The 15,623-nt window shown below is 37.5% G+C and overlaps 1 protein-coding gene across 1 annotated transcript; it reads left to right on the forward strand.

Moving 5' to 3' along the window:
- Positions 1 to 275: 275 nt before the first annotated feature.
- Positions 276 to 11,233, forward strand: LOC124163253 (protein-S-isoprenylcysteine O-methyltransferase). Its single transcript, XM_046540027.1, has 5 exons — positions 276 to 512; positions 594 to 685; positions 772 to 941; positions 8,734 to 8,957; positions 9,058 to 11,233. The coding sequence occupies exons 1-5, from the start codon at positions 321 to 323 to the stop codon at positions 9,238 to 9,240; spliced, it is 861 nt and encodes a 286-aa protein (XP_046395983.1). The 5' UTR covers positions 276 to 320; the 3' UTR covers positions 9,241 to 11,233.
- Positions 11,234 to 15,623: the final 4,390 nt, after the last annotated feature.

Here is a 15,623-nt window from a genome sequence, read left to right on the forward strand (position 1 = left end):
GATGAATGGCGAAGAACTATCGTAAAAGTTACTACGCTAGGTTTGATGCTTGCTGGGTGAGTTATTACGAAAGATATTGGTGATGTAAAATTATTAAATAAAAACCAAAATTATGTATTTTTAATATTTTTATTATATTTTTAAAATATAACGGACAAAATTAGTTGTATATTGTCGGTAAAGCCTCTGAACTTCGAAATTAACCAATACTCATTTCAAATTTACCGCTTAAACTTACTGAACGTTCGTTTATTCGGCAACAAAAGTAATTAGTTGTCCGCATTCAGGCTAAGCAAATAACAAACTGAAATATTTCAAAAATGTTGGATCATCATGGAAGAGTTAGTTTATATGCGTTTTTTTCCACATTTATCATCACTATAGTTCTTATTTTGGCAAAGACTACGGAATCTGTTGATATCTTGATCGAATATTGTTGGTTGCTGCTCTCAGGCTATTATGTTGCAATTAATACATTTATTTGTATATTTCTCAGTGGCACAACCTTTAAGGTAGTGTTTAAGCTTCTTTTGCAAAGTGTCAGATTAGTCTTTATTGCAAGATATAGTGTAATAAATCAATCATTCATTTAGGTTGCGGTACGTGCTGCATTTTTGGGTATGGTGTTTGCAGTTGGTCTTTTTGCATCTTCTTTGGCTCCAGAGGCTTGGCATGTCTTCGGATGGTAAATGTCTGAGTCTAGTTTAAACTTTGTGACTGCTGATGCGAGAAGATTGTGTGGTAATTACATATTCTCATTTACCTACGTAGGTACCTGTGCTTCCTGTCTTTCTTCCATTATTCGGAGTACTTAACCACAGCTGCAGTGAACCCCCGCAAATTATCTTTGGACTCATTTTTGTTGAATCACAGTCCTGAGTATGGAATCGCAATCGTTGCTAGCTGGATTGAATTTTTGGTGGAGATGTGGCTCTTTCCAGGTAACTTTTGTCAATCCTCCTTTACGTGTGATGGTTGAAAATTTCCTTGCAATTGACTCTCGGTTGATTTTTTTGGCCAAGTAAAGTTTTGATTGACTAACTAGAGCAATTCCAATAGAATTAGGTGATTGTTTTTTTTCCATTTGAAAGTATGATCCTGCTTAAAGGAGTATGGAGTAGTAGATCTTATGCATTGCCATTTCTATTTAATTAAAACTCTTGAGGTATGTTCTATAAATAACCATTTATAAAATGAAAATTGTGAATAACTCCAATGTGAGCAACATATCAAGCTCTTTTTTTTTTAACCCTGCTTTCTGTTTGTGTTCCACCCTTGTTTTCCATTTTTTCTCTTTCTTTGTGGTTAAATTCATTCTTTTATTGCGTTTTATTGGTACATATTTATGTGGGTTGTGGTTTGAATGGCAGGTGTTTTGTTTCAAAGTGATAGCTATGAGTTACTGGTCGTCTCTTGTCTGTTTTCTAATTCTAATCTTTCTTTTTGGAGTGCATGTTTGCATGGAATACCAAGTATAATTTGTTAGAATAGTTTCAGATGCTGATTCATGGGAAACATGGAATAAAACGCCTGAAAAATCCTCGTACTGTTGCATTAGGTATTATTTTTTCTTCGAGATTCAACATCATCATTTCTTGTCTCTCTTTGGACAATAAAATTCAATTTTCAACCACATCTTCGAATAATTCCATACATGGTATATAATCTTATAACTACACTTGAAATAATTTGAAGGTAGCATATTTTATATCAATACTATTTTGCACCAGTTTTGGTGTATAAATCAGTTCCTTACTTTGTGTGATTATTGTTAAGCTAGGATATGATATCCACAATGGGCATAGTCCAGTACAAGCTCCTAGTGCTCTGAAGCGTTGGGAATAAGTCCAGTAGAAGCTACAAAAGCTCCCGTACGTCACGCGTGACATCACTATGTTCGCTTCTCTCTGGCTACAAACGCTCGTGCGAAATAGGTGGGTGAGCTGGAGCGAACTGGTTTTCAGCGTGAATTTGAACGGGAAGGAAGGCAAAAAAAATGGTGTTCATAACAATTGTGGAAATGGAACAGGAAATGTGGTGGGGTTCTAGTATGATGTTCTCAGTGCCGCTCTTAACCCTTTCTTGCTGAACGTCGGGTGAAGCCGACAGTCATTTTCATACGTAGAAGACTTAACATTGGGTATAGCTGTCATGGATTTTTCAACGCAAACGACCGTATGTCGGCTCTAGTTGACACGAGGGAAGGGAAGTGACCGCCGAGGTAGCAATTTTGGGATGCATTCAGGCCCGGCCTGAGACTCAGCTTAGCGAGTCCTTAGGGGCACTCCCAATAGGGGCAATAAAGCCTGACCCTCCAACTCATTTATGATCATCCTCACCGCAGGAATCCATTGCGAAGTGGTTATATTGTCAATAGTTTTTGCAATGATATATTTGGTTGCATTCTACAATTTTTTATACTTTGGAATGAATTCTTCGTTTTCTTCTGTGCGTAAGCAATTTTTAAACGAAACTTCCGGACTTACAGTCTTATTACCTAGTATTTACCAACTTTGTTGTTATTAACACTATAAATCTGTGTGAAATTCCACAATGCTTAAAAAATGTTTGTAATTCTTTTAGAAGAGTAAATTATTGAAAATCAAATAAAAATTTGGTTTAAAAAAATACGGGTTACACAATAAGTTGACCGTGGACTCATGCTAAGATAGGGTTAGAGGGTGTACTCCAGAGGCCAGCCGACCCCCATTGAGTTGGGTCCCAAATCTGAGGGTCAAAAATGCCTGGATAACTCCACCCCCAGAAAAAGCTCCGCAAAGATGGTTTCAAACATTCGTATGCTACTCGTAGCGCAGAAAACATTTTCCTATATGTAGTAGGCACGAGCAGGAAAGGGCTAAAGATACCCTACCTGAATAGGTCTCTGAACAACTATTTAGGTAAAGACGTTTCTGAAAAGTAGGTGTAATTATTTAGCTAAAAGTTATAACAATATGGCTGTAAAGTCATCTATTTTTTTATTATGAGCATTTAAAATACCTCTTACAAGCCATCAAGGAAAAACATAATTCGCACCGCTGCCATCTTGAATGACGTCAGCTCATGCAATAGTGTTGTTCTTAACCACCTTGACGGTGCACATTATTGAAGTTTACAGCGGAGATATTGTGGTTATTACACCGTATTTTTCGTGTCGTAGTTATTCCTCGATATGCCGCAGCGTATAGCTTCAAGTACTGCATTGTGCCTAAGTGCAGAAATACGACTAGATATGCTCCAAATAAATATTTTCATACGGTCGCCCAACACGTAGAACAAAGATTGGTTCGGATGAGAAAGTGCCGACGAATGTGAATGAATGAAAAAAATTAATTCTAACATTAACGCATTGTTTATCAGATTTGACACAATCCTATACCTACTCATCTTCACCAGTGGAAAGTTTTTTCACTTGCTGGCTTTATCCACTTCGAGGGGATCTATGTCCGACACTTTTTGAAAAAATTGTATTCCTCAAGGAGACTAATGCAACCATATAGAGCAACATTTGAGAAGTTTTACTTTAAAAAATAAAATATATATTTTTAAAACATACCTTTCTCGTGTACTATTTGTAACTATCCTTACGAGCAAAAACAGGTTAAATATTTTTTAAGATCTCTTAGTTTCCATAAGGTGAGGTGGGGTCAGTGCGACTGCAGGGTAAGTGCGACCCCCCTTCAGGTAAATCGTATTTCCGTTCTCGAAGCAGGTGGCGGTCGTGCAACATATTCCACACATTGTTATGAAACCAGAGCCAACGACTTTGTAATACTTATTCCTTAATTTCTCGTTCCACATGCTTCGGAAATATACCTGTCCGTTCATCTCGTAGTCTTAGTTGGTTGTGAGGAGAGTCTATACTGCAGTTCTCTCTGAATCAACGCATCGGAGGAGTTAGGTAAAAACTATATGTTGTTTTCTCTTCTTCATGGATTGGTTTTCCTTGCTTTACTTTAAATTTAGGAACTCGGGTCATTATATTTTGTTTAGATGGGGGGTCGCACTTTCCCCGTCGTAACCATCCTTTCCTTCCTTCCGGGGCAAGTGCGACCCTGTTGTCTGGGGTAAGTGCGACCCCCTGTCGCACTTACCCCAGGCTACGAGGTTGAAGTATGGATTGAATTTTTAGTTTCTGACTAACAGTTCTTGCGTTAAACTTTTAGTTTCTGTCTGGCAGTTCTTGCATTAAACTTTCTTAAATGTTGCAAAACACCGAAGTTTATAAAAATAGGTCTTTTAATTAGATTCCTCTCATCAACTTTTATTTTGAAGGTTTATTTGATAAGGATAGCTAACTTCAGTTGGTTGATTGATTATGATTGGGCATTGGATATCATGTCTTCTGACGAGGAGGATGTAGACGACATGGCATTAATGCCTGAAACAAGATAGCATGAGTCGAAAAAGCTTGACAAATTCGGTGACTAACATTCAAAGTGGAGATTGGATTCTGGCTAGATTCAGCAGCAAAAAGTCAGTTGCTCACTATGTAGGGAAAATTCTGGAGATTAATGAATAAGGTGATGCCGTGGTTTGCTTTTTGAGGACATTTTTTGGAACTGAAATAAGTTTCACCTGTCCATGGAATGAGGATTCCAGCGAAATACCTATGGAAGGTGTTGTAAAAATATTACCAAAGCCCTCTGTCGGCCGTCGACCAGCCGGCTTACAAATGTTATTTTTTTATTTCAAAAAGTATTTCAAATACTGTTTTAGATTTCAAACTCCCAAGTCACAGGTTTTGTGCATTTCAATTTTGCCCAGCCCTACTTACACAATACTTGAACTGCTCTCAGAACTAGCTATGCAATCATTGCAAGAAAGGCTGTTAACTTCCACCTCACCCTCCTCCTCAAAAACTCATTCCTCCACGTAATAGGTTGTGCTTGGGGCACACACGAGCTCGAACTATACATTCGCTTTCATTGTGCATAATTTGCAAGCAACCAATGGCAATCTGAACATATGTTTAGATTGTGCCAATGGCGTCGTCAGCGTAATCTTCCCGTCCGACCCTAATGAATGGAATTTCATTGTTAAATTTCATAAACACATTTAATATGTATTTTACAAGAGCCGGTGATATTATATTTCCATAGCTATGCATATTCACTCCCGGCTTTCAGCCTGCATGTAGCAATTTCTGTTGCTTATGTAAGTAAACATTGCTGCCGTTGTAATTTTCGGCAAGTTTCCGGTGTCAGCCTTGGTGAAACCAGGTTCCGTGGCGTTTGTTTTTTACGATAAAACCTCCGAAAGATATATAAGAAATAAAATCTCACGTTAAAGTCGTTGAATAAACCGAGAAATTTGGTGACAATGCGCAACGCCACTGGATTTCCCACACGATTGCATCACGGAGCGTCAACTAAGGGCGAGGGGATTCGGACAGCGCAATTTCAATCGGCAACTTCGATCGGCAACGCCGCCACATTTATGCGCCACAGTCGCTGTGACGTAATGGGATAGGGGATGGGGCACAAATGGTGGGGGGCATAGCAGAAAGCTCTTCCAGCGTTTCCGTTGTAGTTTGTAATTAACATCATCAGATGTTTTATATTAAGCATTTTTCTCAATTAATGTTATCATTCTGAAATCAACTAAACATTTTCTATCGTTTCTTTCACTTGACAGTTCTAGATCACTATATTTAATGAGAGTAATCGGAAGCCACACATTCACTTCAGTTGAGGGTGGTTGGTTGTCGTGAAATAAAGAATTCCAATGTTAGTTTACATGTTTATTTAAATCAAATACCTTGTACAAGATAAGACTAAATACATTTAATTGGCTTTTACATTAAATTGGCTGTTCGTTAACGTTTACGATAAGCTAAACGGAGTCCGCACTTCAAAAACCATGGTTTCAGCCATAAGTATAACAATGATATTGTACGTAAAAAGCGGAGAAAACAATTTAAAATTACAGTGCATTTTTTTATACTTTCACTCTGTGAGTGCATGCATGAGAAAAGTCGGCAGAACATACAAACAAATCATTGCATTATAAGTCAAACTAAACGGAAACGTGAGAAGCACAAAATTTGCATTGATTAAATAAAGTCACCATATGTACTAATCAGAGGAACTAAAATCTCTAGAAACATCTATGGCATTCGATGGAGTATGAATTAAAAGAATAAACCTGGGATCAATTATATGGCATGCCCTTTGCGGTAAGCCTGAAGCTGGAACACGAGAATCACATCCATGGAAGTAACTTGAAGAATAGCCAACACCATTCAATATCTGAAAATTCCAAATATACATGTGTACATATATATATTGTAAAAAATTAATGCTTTGTAAGCAATATATAAACTATATTTTTTCTAATAATGCACTTAAATGAAAAAGAGTGAATTTCGTAACAGGTGATGAATTTATAAAGGTGAAAAGCCAGGATGAAACAGACGTGGGAAAATTGATTCCAAGTTACATATATAATAAATCATTATGTAATCCTAAAGTAATTACACAACAATACTCACATCAATTCATTACGAGAGAATGAATGCACTTTTAAAGGTCCGTCGCGAACACGCCTTCATCAGCAGTTGATAGCACCACGCTTCCTAGCAGAAGACAGAAATTTTTGAATTCCTTGCCGGCAGCCGGCAACCGATTTTCAGAATTCCCTTCTGTGATTGGCTCTTCAACCATGTATACCAGGCTTAGGAGAACAAACAATTTCGAAAGTTTGGTGCCATCGACTGCAGCGCCTCTGGCCGTGCCGATTAAAGTTATTTCCCCCTGTACCGCGCTGTCCGACCCCTCTCACCTACCAGTTGACTCACCGTGATTGCATGAGCTGACGTCACTTTCCGGCTGGCCAATGGAATTACGTTTTGAAGTGGGCGTGTTTTTGGAGCTGTTTCGGTCATTTCTTTTCTAAATTCTTAAGAAAATATGTGAAATGAGTGTGTTAAAGTGGCCTTTATGACAATTTTACTATATTTTACGATTTTTAGTTAGTATTTGAAGGGATATTAAAATTTTGTCCAGAGACCTATTGCTCTAGCAGCCTCGGGGTCTCTAGCTGCCACCATTGACGTAATTTGTTTAAGATCTGTGTAATGCTTTCTTTGTGCCCTTCGCAGTTTTTGATGGATTGTGAAGCTTTTCTTTGTATTGTACTAAGTTCATGGTTAGCTTATAAAATTGTTTCCGGCTTAATTTTGTGGAATAATGCTATATCAATGATTAAAGCAAAAATGGTAATATCCACACTATTTTATTTATCAATTAACCGACCATGGTTTCGACTCTTGGTGTCATTTTCAACCTTGAAAATGACACCAAGTGTCGAAACCATGGTCGGTGAAGTGATAAATAAAATAGTGTGGATATTACCATTAGCGCTTTAATCATGGTCATGGTCAGCTGTTTTGCCAAACATCTGTTGCCTTCGATCGTTTGTTGTGCTGTGGTCTTTCCTTATCTATTTCCTTTTTTAACCTGTTTCCTATTAACCTAATTCCTTTCCATCCTCTCTCCATCTCCTCACCATTATTCATTCCTTCACATTCCTTATTCTTTCATCAGCCCTTCTATCGTTTCGTTTTCCTCATGTTGAGGCTATTTTGTCGAGGAATTCTTGACTTTCTGGGGAAAGTTGATCAATTTCTTTGGAATCCTTCTGGTACGCCAAGGATGGATCAGAGGAAAGTACCTAAACTAATTGATTCCCAGTCATGCCAAAGCGATGTTGCTCAAAGTGCTTCAGTATTTTCAGTGGGAGAATGAATAAGGGAGACCAATTAGGTATTTTTCTTGACTTAGGCCCATATTCTTAGTCGACCCTACACATCTGTCCCTACATTTCCAGAGGCCTTGATCTCAAATATGATCATTAACGTGGGAACTTAAGCTGTATCATCAAGGTTCGTCATTCGCTTTTAACTTCCGTAGTTAAGTTTATTATGTGGCAAATAGTGGCATGATAATATGTTTTCTATGGTTATACGTAAACGAAATATTGATTTCTCAAAAACATACCAAGAGCCAAACATGAAAGATATTAATATATATTCGCAGAAACAAGGTAATGTATGCCAATATATTTTATTTATTATACTTCAGCTAATTTTATAATTTATTCCACTTGATGGGTGTGATGTGGTAGTATTATTACCTTTCTGCTGTGTTTCTGTCTATTTTGAAATGGTTCATGTGAGCTCCTCTCCCTTAATATGCATCATGGCGTAGATTCCTTAATTGAAGTGATCAGCAGACGAAATTTTGCAGCCATGTTTTTGTGGGGTGTAGGGCTGGTTAAGGTACCCTATATCAAGTAGGGCCCGTTCAGTTCCAAAAACTGTAGTTCCAGTATGTAGGTCTTGATGTGGCGTATGTAGGGCGAGATCAGTTTATGTAGGGGCTGATGACGTATCAAGAGTCGGTTGGCCCTACAGGGCCGACTAAGAATACGGTCCTAAGTACAAGAGAGAGCTGCGGAGGCCTGCAGATTTACAAAAAGGAAAATTCAGACTGTCGCCTGCGTAGGTTACACTCCACTCAAAGCATTGCATGACTGGGCCAGTCTCAAAGATTTTTAATAAGGATTGTAGTTGCTCAATACTTGTTCATCTTTAATGTGTGAAGACAAAGCATTTCCATCAAGTGTAGTGCCCTGTAGTCTTAGTTGTTTTCAGTCTGAAAACTAAGATGGCTATTTGTATGCACCCCTGTGTATCGATTCATAATCAAGTGCAAACATTTCTTCCCCTAGGAATGAAGTTATTTCTTTGGACGTGGATCAGTCCAATTGGCCTGCTGGTGTGCTTGGGTGGGGAAACGTTGCGAAAGATGGCCATGCTTACTGCCCGCACCAACTTCAACCACGTGGTTCAAAGCGTGAAGGAAGAAGGCCACTGCCTTGTCACCAATGGCATCTATCATTACTGCAGGCATCCCAGTTATGTGGGATGGTTCTATTGGGCCATCGGCACTCAGGTATTTATTTGAGAGCGACCCTCCCTTGACAAAATTTTGCAAAATTTGAGCCGAGTTCTGTATTTTTTGTGACATTGTCTGATGAAGAATACCTTTGCAGTTGATTCTAGTCAACCCACTGTGTGCTGTGGCGTACACATTGGCATCATGGAGGTTTTTCAGAGACCGGGTCATAGTTGAAGAAGTTACCCTTCTCAATTTTTTTGGAGAAGACTACTACAGGTACCAGAAAGAAGTTCGTACAGGTCTTCCGTTTATCCAAGGGTACAAGCTTGATCTCTGATCTACTCAAGAGAGTTTCCCTGGAAAATTTCCCGTGGATCAAGGAGATTCACTCACCATCTTGCTGCCAGATGAAGAAGCTGTTCACGCTATTTCTGCGATGGGCACCTGTGGCATTGAGACTGATGAAGACAAGTTACGAGGGCTCGGTGCCTCAACGTCTGGCAAATTGAAAACAGGTGACGTCCACACAATCTCAGCCTCCTGCCCATGAATCATTGTTTTTGAATGTGGCTGTAAAGTGAATGTGCTGGCTGTGTTCCTCATTATCACATTGTGTGACTGTCATCACTGCTTAATGTTTTTAGGTGTGCCCAATCAGGCATTGGGTAAAAAAAGTTTCTCTGTGTACAAAATAATACTTACACTCAATATGCTCTACTACAGTAGTCTCTGCTACTATTTGTCCTCAGGAACTTCTTGATTGGAAAATATCTGGAGCATATGTTTGGTGTGTTGTCACAAGGAGAAGAGCTGACTTATATTTTTTGTAGATAGGAGATTTTTACCTCTTGCCTGTAGTATAGTATCCAGGGAACATATGTGGTGAATTTTTTAGGGAATGACTCTAGGTGAAAATGAGCATTGGATTTATTTTCTGATGCTGGTAAGTATGTATTGAAGGACTTGAAGGAATAATTGATTATCAGACACTTCTATTCTGTGTACTTCCATTTTGGTATGTGCACAATTGAAGTGTGTTAGGATCACGTTATCATTATTTTTTCATGGGTCCTCTCATTTTGGTGAAATGGTACGAAAATTCTTAGCATGGAAATAAAACCTTAGAGGTTTCGGAAAGGTGAATGGAATGTTTTTCTGGGAATATTTATGAGGAAATATGAATCATGAATAGTGCATGCAAATTTCATTTTGCCCACAAACATTCTGGCTATTCATAGTCTTTACTTGGTGAAAAAATTGGCCTAGAAAAGTCACACTGTTTGGATAATATTTTTACTTGGAAATCTATTTTGCTTAATATTTTATTGTAATATTTTTTTAATGGAGCTGGAATGAGGCTATCCCTCGTGCTCCCACATAGCTCTTCATTCCCTCACTCTTGCTAAGAGACATTTGAATGTACAGTACAGAATTTTAGAACTATCTATCTCAGGCAGTGAGGAATGGATACAAAATATTTTGCTTGCTAAATTAGTTTTGTGGTTACCCCTCATGCTTTGTATGAAGTTGCTAACTCTAGTTATAAACAGAGATGAATTTATCTCACCACTCTTTTCTGTCTTGTGTAATGTCATATTTTTGTTCCTTTTACTGTGTTTGCTGCCTTTGTGCCAAGCATTGAATGTTGTATCATCTTTTTAATTCATTCTTAATATTTTGCATACTGGTTGGTATTTCTTGGCCAAAAGCTCTGTTCTACGCTTGTAGTTCTTCATTGTCTGGTGACACTGCGTTCATGACTCAAACAGCGGCACTCTTAAGAAGGAGAGATCTCATTCATAACCACTGCAGAAGCCTCAGTTGCAAGTAGATGTTGGAATTTATTTCTTAATTATTCTTTTTTTAATGTTAATTATGAATCGCTTTCACCAAGTTACGCCTCAAACAATCAATTCTTAATTGCAGTAAGATTTAATTTTTCATGTTTCCGTAATTCACTTTCCGAGTACTTGTGTAGATTATTCTGCTAGCCAAGACGTAGTGGAAGTACCATATTTCTCGGAATATAATCCCCCTCCTAATTTTGAGGCTTCAGTTTCAGGGAAAGTTAAAAAAATGCGTTTGAATATAGTCCCCCCCCTTTACTTTTGCCACCGGCATTTTTGGAAAAAAAGGGGGGACTATATTCAGACATATGTATATGGTAATTAGAATGAACCTTGTGCTTTGGGTCTGGAAAGTTATTTTTCTGTGGATCAAATCAGAATACTATTTTTTTATACCTCATTGGATGTACAGACTTACAATAAATTTTAGTATTAACTATTTCAGGCAGTGATTAATGGATAATAAATATTTTGTTTGCTAAATTAGTTTTGTATAAACCCCTCATACTTCATATGATGTAGCTGACACTAGTTATAAACAGAGATAATTTTGCCTAAAAAAATTCTTCCTTCACCAGCAACAGAAATCCTGAATGAGAAATTTTTTTCTTTGTCATGTATGTTTTATTATTTGGCACAAAGACCTTGTGCCATTTGTAAGTTCATGCTCTCTTGCCGAGTGTCTTGTTCAGTGGCAAACTATTCAATTGGTATTCATCTCACCAGCTATGCATTTTAATGAGTTTGATGGCTAAATTTCATCATTTTCATTTTTCCGTCATCATGCGTTCTATACTCAATGTAGGTATTTTTCTCCATGCGTTGCATGGAATGTTTATAAGGAGCCTGTTGGCCTTTCTTAAAATATCTATTGCCATTGAACTCTCTTGAAAAGTAGGCCAATGCAGATTCTGGGTGTTTACCATTTCCTTAGAAGCACAAAATGTCTACTGGGCCATTTCATCTCAAATCAGGCAGATAGTGCAAAATCATGTCAGGTGACCATCACCGATTTCTCTGAAATTTATATATGTGAAAGCAGTATCCTTGTGATGAATAACGATGACTTTATCTCTGCTCAGAACTGAACCGTCATAAAGTTACCGCCCCTTGAACATTGCAGTGTCAGGCCTCAGAGTAAAAAATGAAAAATCACATAAATGCTGATTACTAAGGAACCATGGCCCATAAAGCAGTGATTATTGTTTTATTGTAAAGAGAATTTATTTATGCACATTTTGGCATAACTTGCAAGTCATTTGAAGCAATAATAAACAAATAGGACTTGTTTAAACAATAAAAATTAGTCATTATTTAACAATTTATTACTAAAAAAGGCCACCTTTTATTTTCTTTAAAATTTCTCAGCAAGTAGTTTAAATGTTCTGCTTTCAATAAAAAAAATAAAAAAAGGTAGTATTTTTATACTTTTTGTTTTAAGGCATGTCAAAGTTAGGCATGTTTACGACTATTTTACACCAAGATTGCATACCTTCAAGGGGGAAAAAATGCAGTTTCCTTCTACTTAGCATTCATCATAGGCGGATCCAGGGGGGGGGGCACGGGGGCACGTGCCCCCCCCAGACCCTCAAAAATATGCAAGATTTTTAATACGGTCCCATTATCATTGCGTTCGTTTTGTATTACGAGGTATCCTTGTGCCCCACCCAGAACAAAATCCTGGATACGGCCTTGCTTGTGCCCCTCCCAGAAAAAAATCCTGGATCCGCCCCTGGCATTCATAACAGTGAAAAGTTCATATCTGAATGATTGGTTACATCTATTGACTGAAAGCAAGTCCAATCTTGTTTACTTCCATGGCATCCAATGTATGCAAACACCCACTGCTACTGGCTGGAAACGGTGAATGAGTCGCAATTTGCACAGAGTATTTTTCAATGGCAGGTCACATAAGTCTTTCTTCTACTTTGGGCCATGTGGAACATTTCGATGGACCATGTGGATGCATAAATGAGACACTAATGTCATTCTCTTCTAAAGACACTGCAGTGATTTTTGAAATCAGGTTTGACCAGGTTTTTCGGAAACACACAATGAAGTCATTCATGGTGAGATTTTGAGTACTGTACGTCATTACATATATCTGAATTTGTAAGTGTCACAGCCTGTTTGATTATGTGGATTACAGAGCGAGCTTTAGTTGTCCCGTGTCTGTTAACTACCAAGACATGAAACTGTTGACGCCATGTACAGGTGCTACTTTCACCTAATTATTTTTTTGTTTAAATTGAGCTTGTTAACATGTGTAAAATGCAAGTTTCATATTAGGCAAGAATTTACTAACTTAACGAAAGTGATAAATGTCAAATATGTACTTCATGGTAAAATAATGTCTCAGCAGTTTTTGAAGAAGCGAGAGTGAAATGTCTATGAGTGACCATGTTCAAATTTTATCATTCTTTTCCACAAGTTAATCTAAACAACATAAATTGGTTGCTTTTCCAGTTTCAACCAAACATACGATTGACATATCATGCAGAGCTAAAAAAACCTCGGAATTTGGGGCAATGCTGATTTATACTGCTGGAATCCTCTTCCTCATAGTGCTCAATTTTACATTGTGCTTTCATTTTACTTGGATGATGATAAAGATTGTTCTTGTGTAACTCCTAATCAGCAATATGTGTTCACTGCCATTGAGAATCATTCAGACAAAACATTCATTCAGAGAAATTCATTGCCAAAGTTTAGGATTGAACCAAGAAAAGTGTTTATCATCACCATATTTGGAAAAAAGAAAGGGAAGCTATTCAAAAAGAGAAGTTGGTAACACTAATTGGTGTGGAGTTGGTGCTTCATTTCAACTTTTCCGAGAATTGGAGTGTGATTCTTCCAGATTAAGTACAACCGTATGACTGGCAAAAAGTACAGATATCAATATTAACCTGTGTGGAATATAATAACTAAGGTATGCAGGCACTTCAGATGATTTCTCACAGGACACTGCACATGCTTTTCTTAGGATGAATCAATAGAAGAACAATAGAGTAAAAAGATATCATATGGAGAAATAAATCATATATTTTAGAAAAGTCAGCCGCTAATTAAAAAAAACATTTCAGATATTTGACTTGGAGAAGAGTCTTAGACAGGAAGAAAGTCATTGGTGGTTGTTCAATGCAACAGGACATGAATAGGGTCCTTCTGATAGAGTTGCAAGAATTGGTCAAAAATTATGACACAAACTGAAACCTGAGATATTTCAATTGTGGCAAGTAAATTCAAACAAGTCCTTTGTACAACATGTGAGTATATCCTTGCCTAATATCAAACTTTTGCATTTTACACATGTTAAACTAGCCAAATAGGGTTCATTCCTTTCATTTTCCTTCATCAAAGAAAACGAAAGGCATTGATTGCGATTGGTTACCCACCTTCATTGTATTCATAATATACAAATTATTTGATTTATAGAAATCCCTGTTTAGACGAATTTTAATGGTCAATTTTAACCTCATTTGAAAAAGGATAGATTGGCACTGATGCGATGCCTCTCCACATGACGTCACAGAGACCTAGATGCTATACGAGTGGATATGAGTTTTACATCATCTGAGATTACCAATGTATACATGAGGCACAGAGCTGCGGGAAACATCCCTTAACAATCCCCTCTTAAAATTGCCTTTGGTCAGAGAATTTTCTTTGTTTGATAGGGTATTAATAATCCTTTTTTAAACCAAGCACTACCTGCTAGCAAGGAACTCTACGCTACCGCCATGCTCGGCAGCAAGCAGCCAGAGGTCACACGGTCATAGGAAACCACCCTATGTAGACAAAAAAATTATTGGGTGAAAGGTGCACCTATACATGGTATCAACAGTTTCATGTCTTGGTAGTTAACAGACACGGGACAACTAAAGCTCGCTCTGTAATCCACATAATCAAACAGGCTGTGACACTTACAAATTCAGATATATGTAATGACGTACAGTACTCAAAATCTCACCATGAATGACTTCATTGTGTGTTTCCGAAAACCTGGTCAAACCTGATTTCAAAAATCACTGCAGTGTCTTTAGAAGAGAATGACATTAGTGTCTCATTTATGCATCCACATGGTCCATCGAAATGTTCCACATGGCCCAAAGTAGAAGAAAGACTTATGTGACCTGCCATTGAAAAATACTCTGTGCAAATTGCGACTCATTCACCGTTTCCAGCCAGTAGCAGTGGGTGTTTGCATACATTGGATGCCATGGAAGTAAACAAGATTGGACTTGCTTTCAGTCAATAGATGTAACCAATCATTCAGATATGAACTTTTCACTGTTATGAATGCTAAGTAGAAGGAAACTGCATTTTTTCCCCCTTGAAGGTATGCAATCTTGGTGTAAAATAGTCGTAAACATGCCTAACTTTGACATGCCTTAAAACAAAAAGTATAAAAATACTACCTTTTTTTATTTTTTTTATTGAAAGCAGAACATTTAAACTACTTGCTGAGAAATTTTAAAGAAAATAAAAGGTGGCCTTTTTTAGTAATAAATTGTTAAATAATGACTAATTTTTATTGTTTAAACAAGTCCTATTTGTTTATTATTGCTTCAAATGACTTGCAGGTTATGCCAAAATGTGCATAAATAAATTCTCTTTACAATAAAACAATAATCACTGCTTTATGGGCCATGGTTCCTTAGTAATCAGCATTTATGTGATTTTTCATTTTTTACTCTGAGGCCTGACACTGCAATGTTCAAGGGGCGGTAACTTTATGACGGTTCAGTTCTGAGCAGAGATAAAGTCATCGTTATTCATCACAAGGATACTGCTTTCACATATATAAATTTCAGAGAAATCGGTGATGGTCACCTGACACCCCTCTGCCTGATTTGAGATGAAATCCCCCTAC

Source organism: Ischnura elegans, chromosome 8, assembly GCF_921293095.1.
Source record: "Ischnura elegans chromosome 8, ioIscEleg1.1, whole genome shotgun sequence".
In the NCBI taxonomy this organism is placed as follows: Eukaryota; Metazoa; Arthropoda; class Insecta; order Odonata; family Coenagrionidae; genus Ischnura; species Ischnura elegans.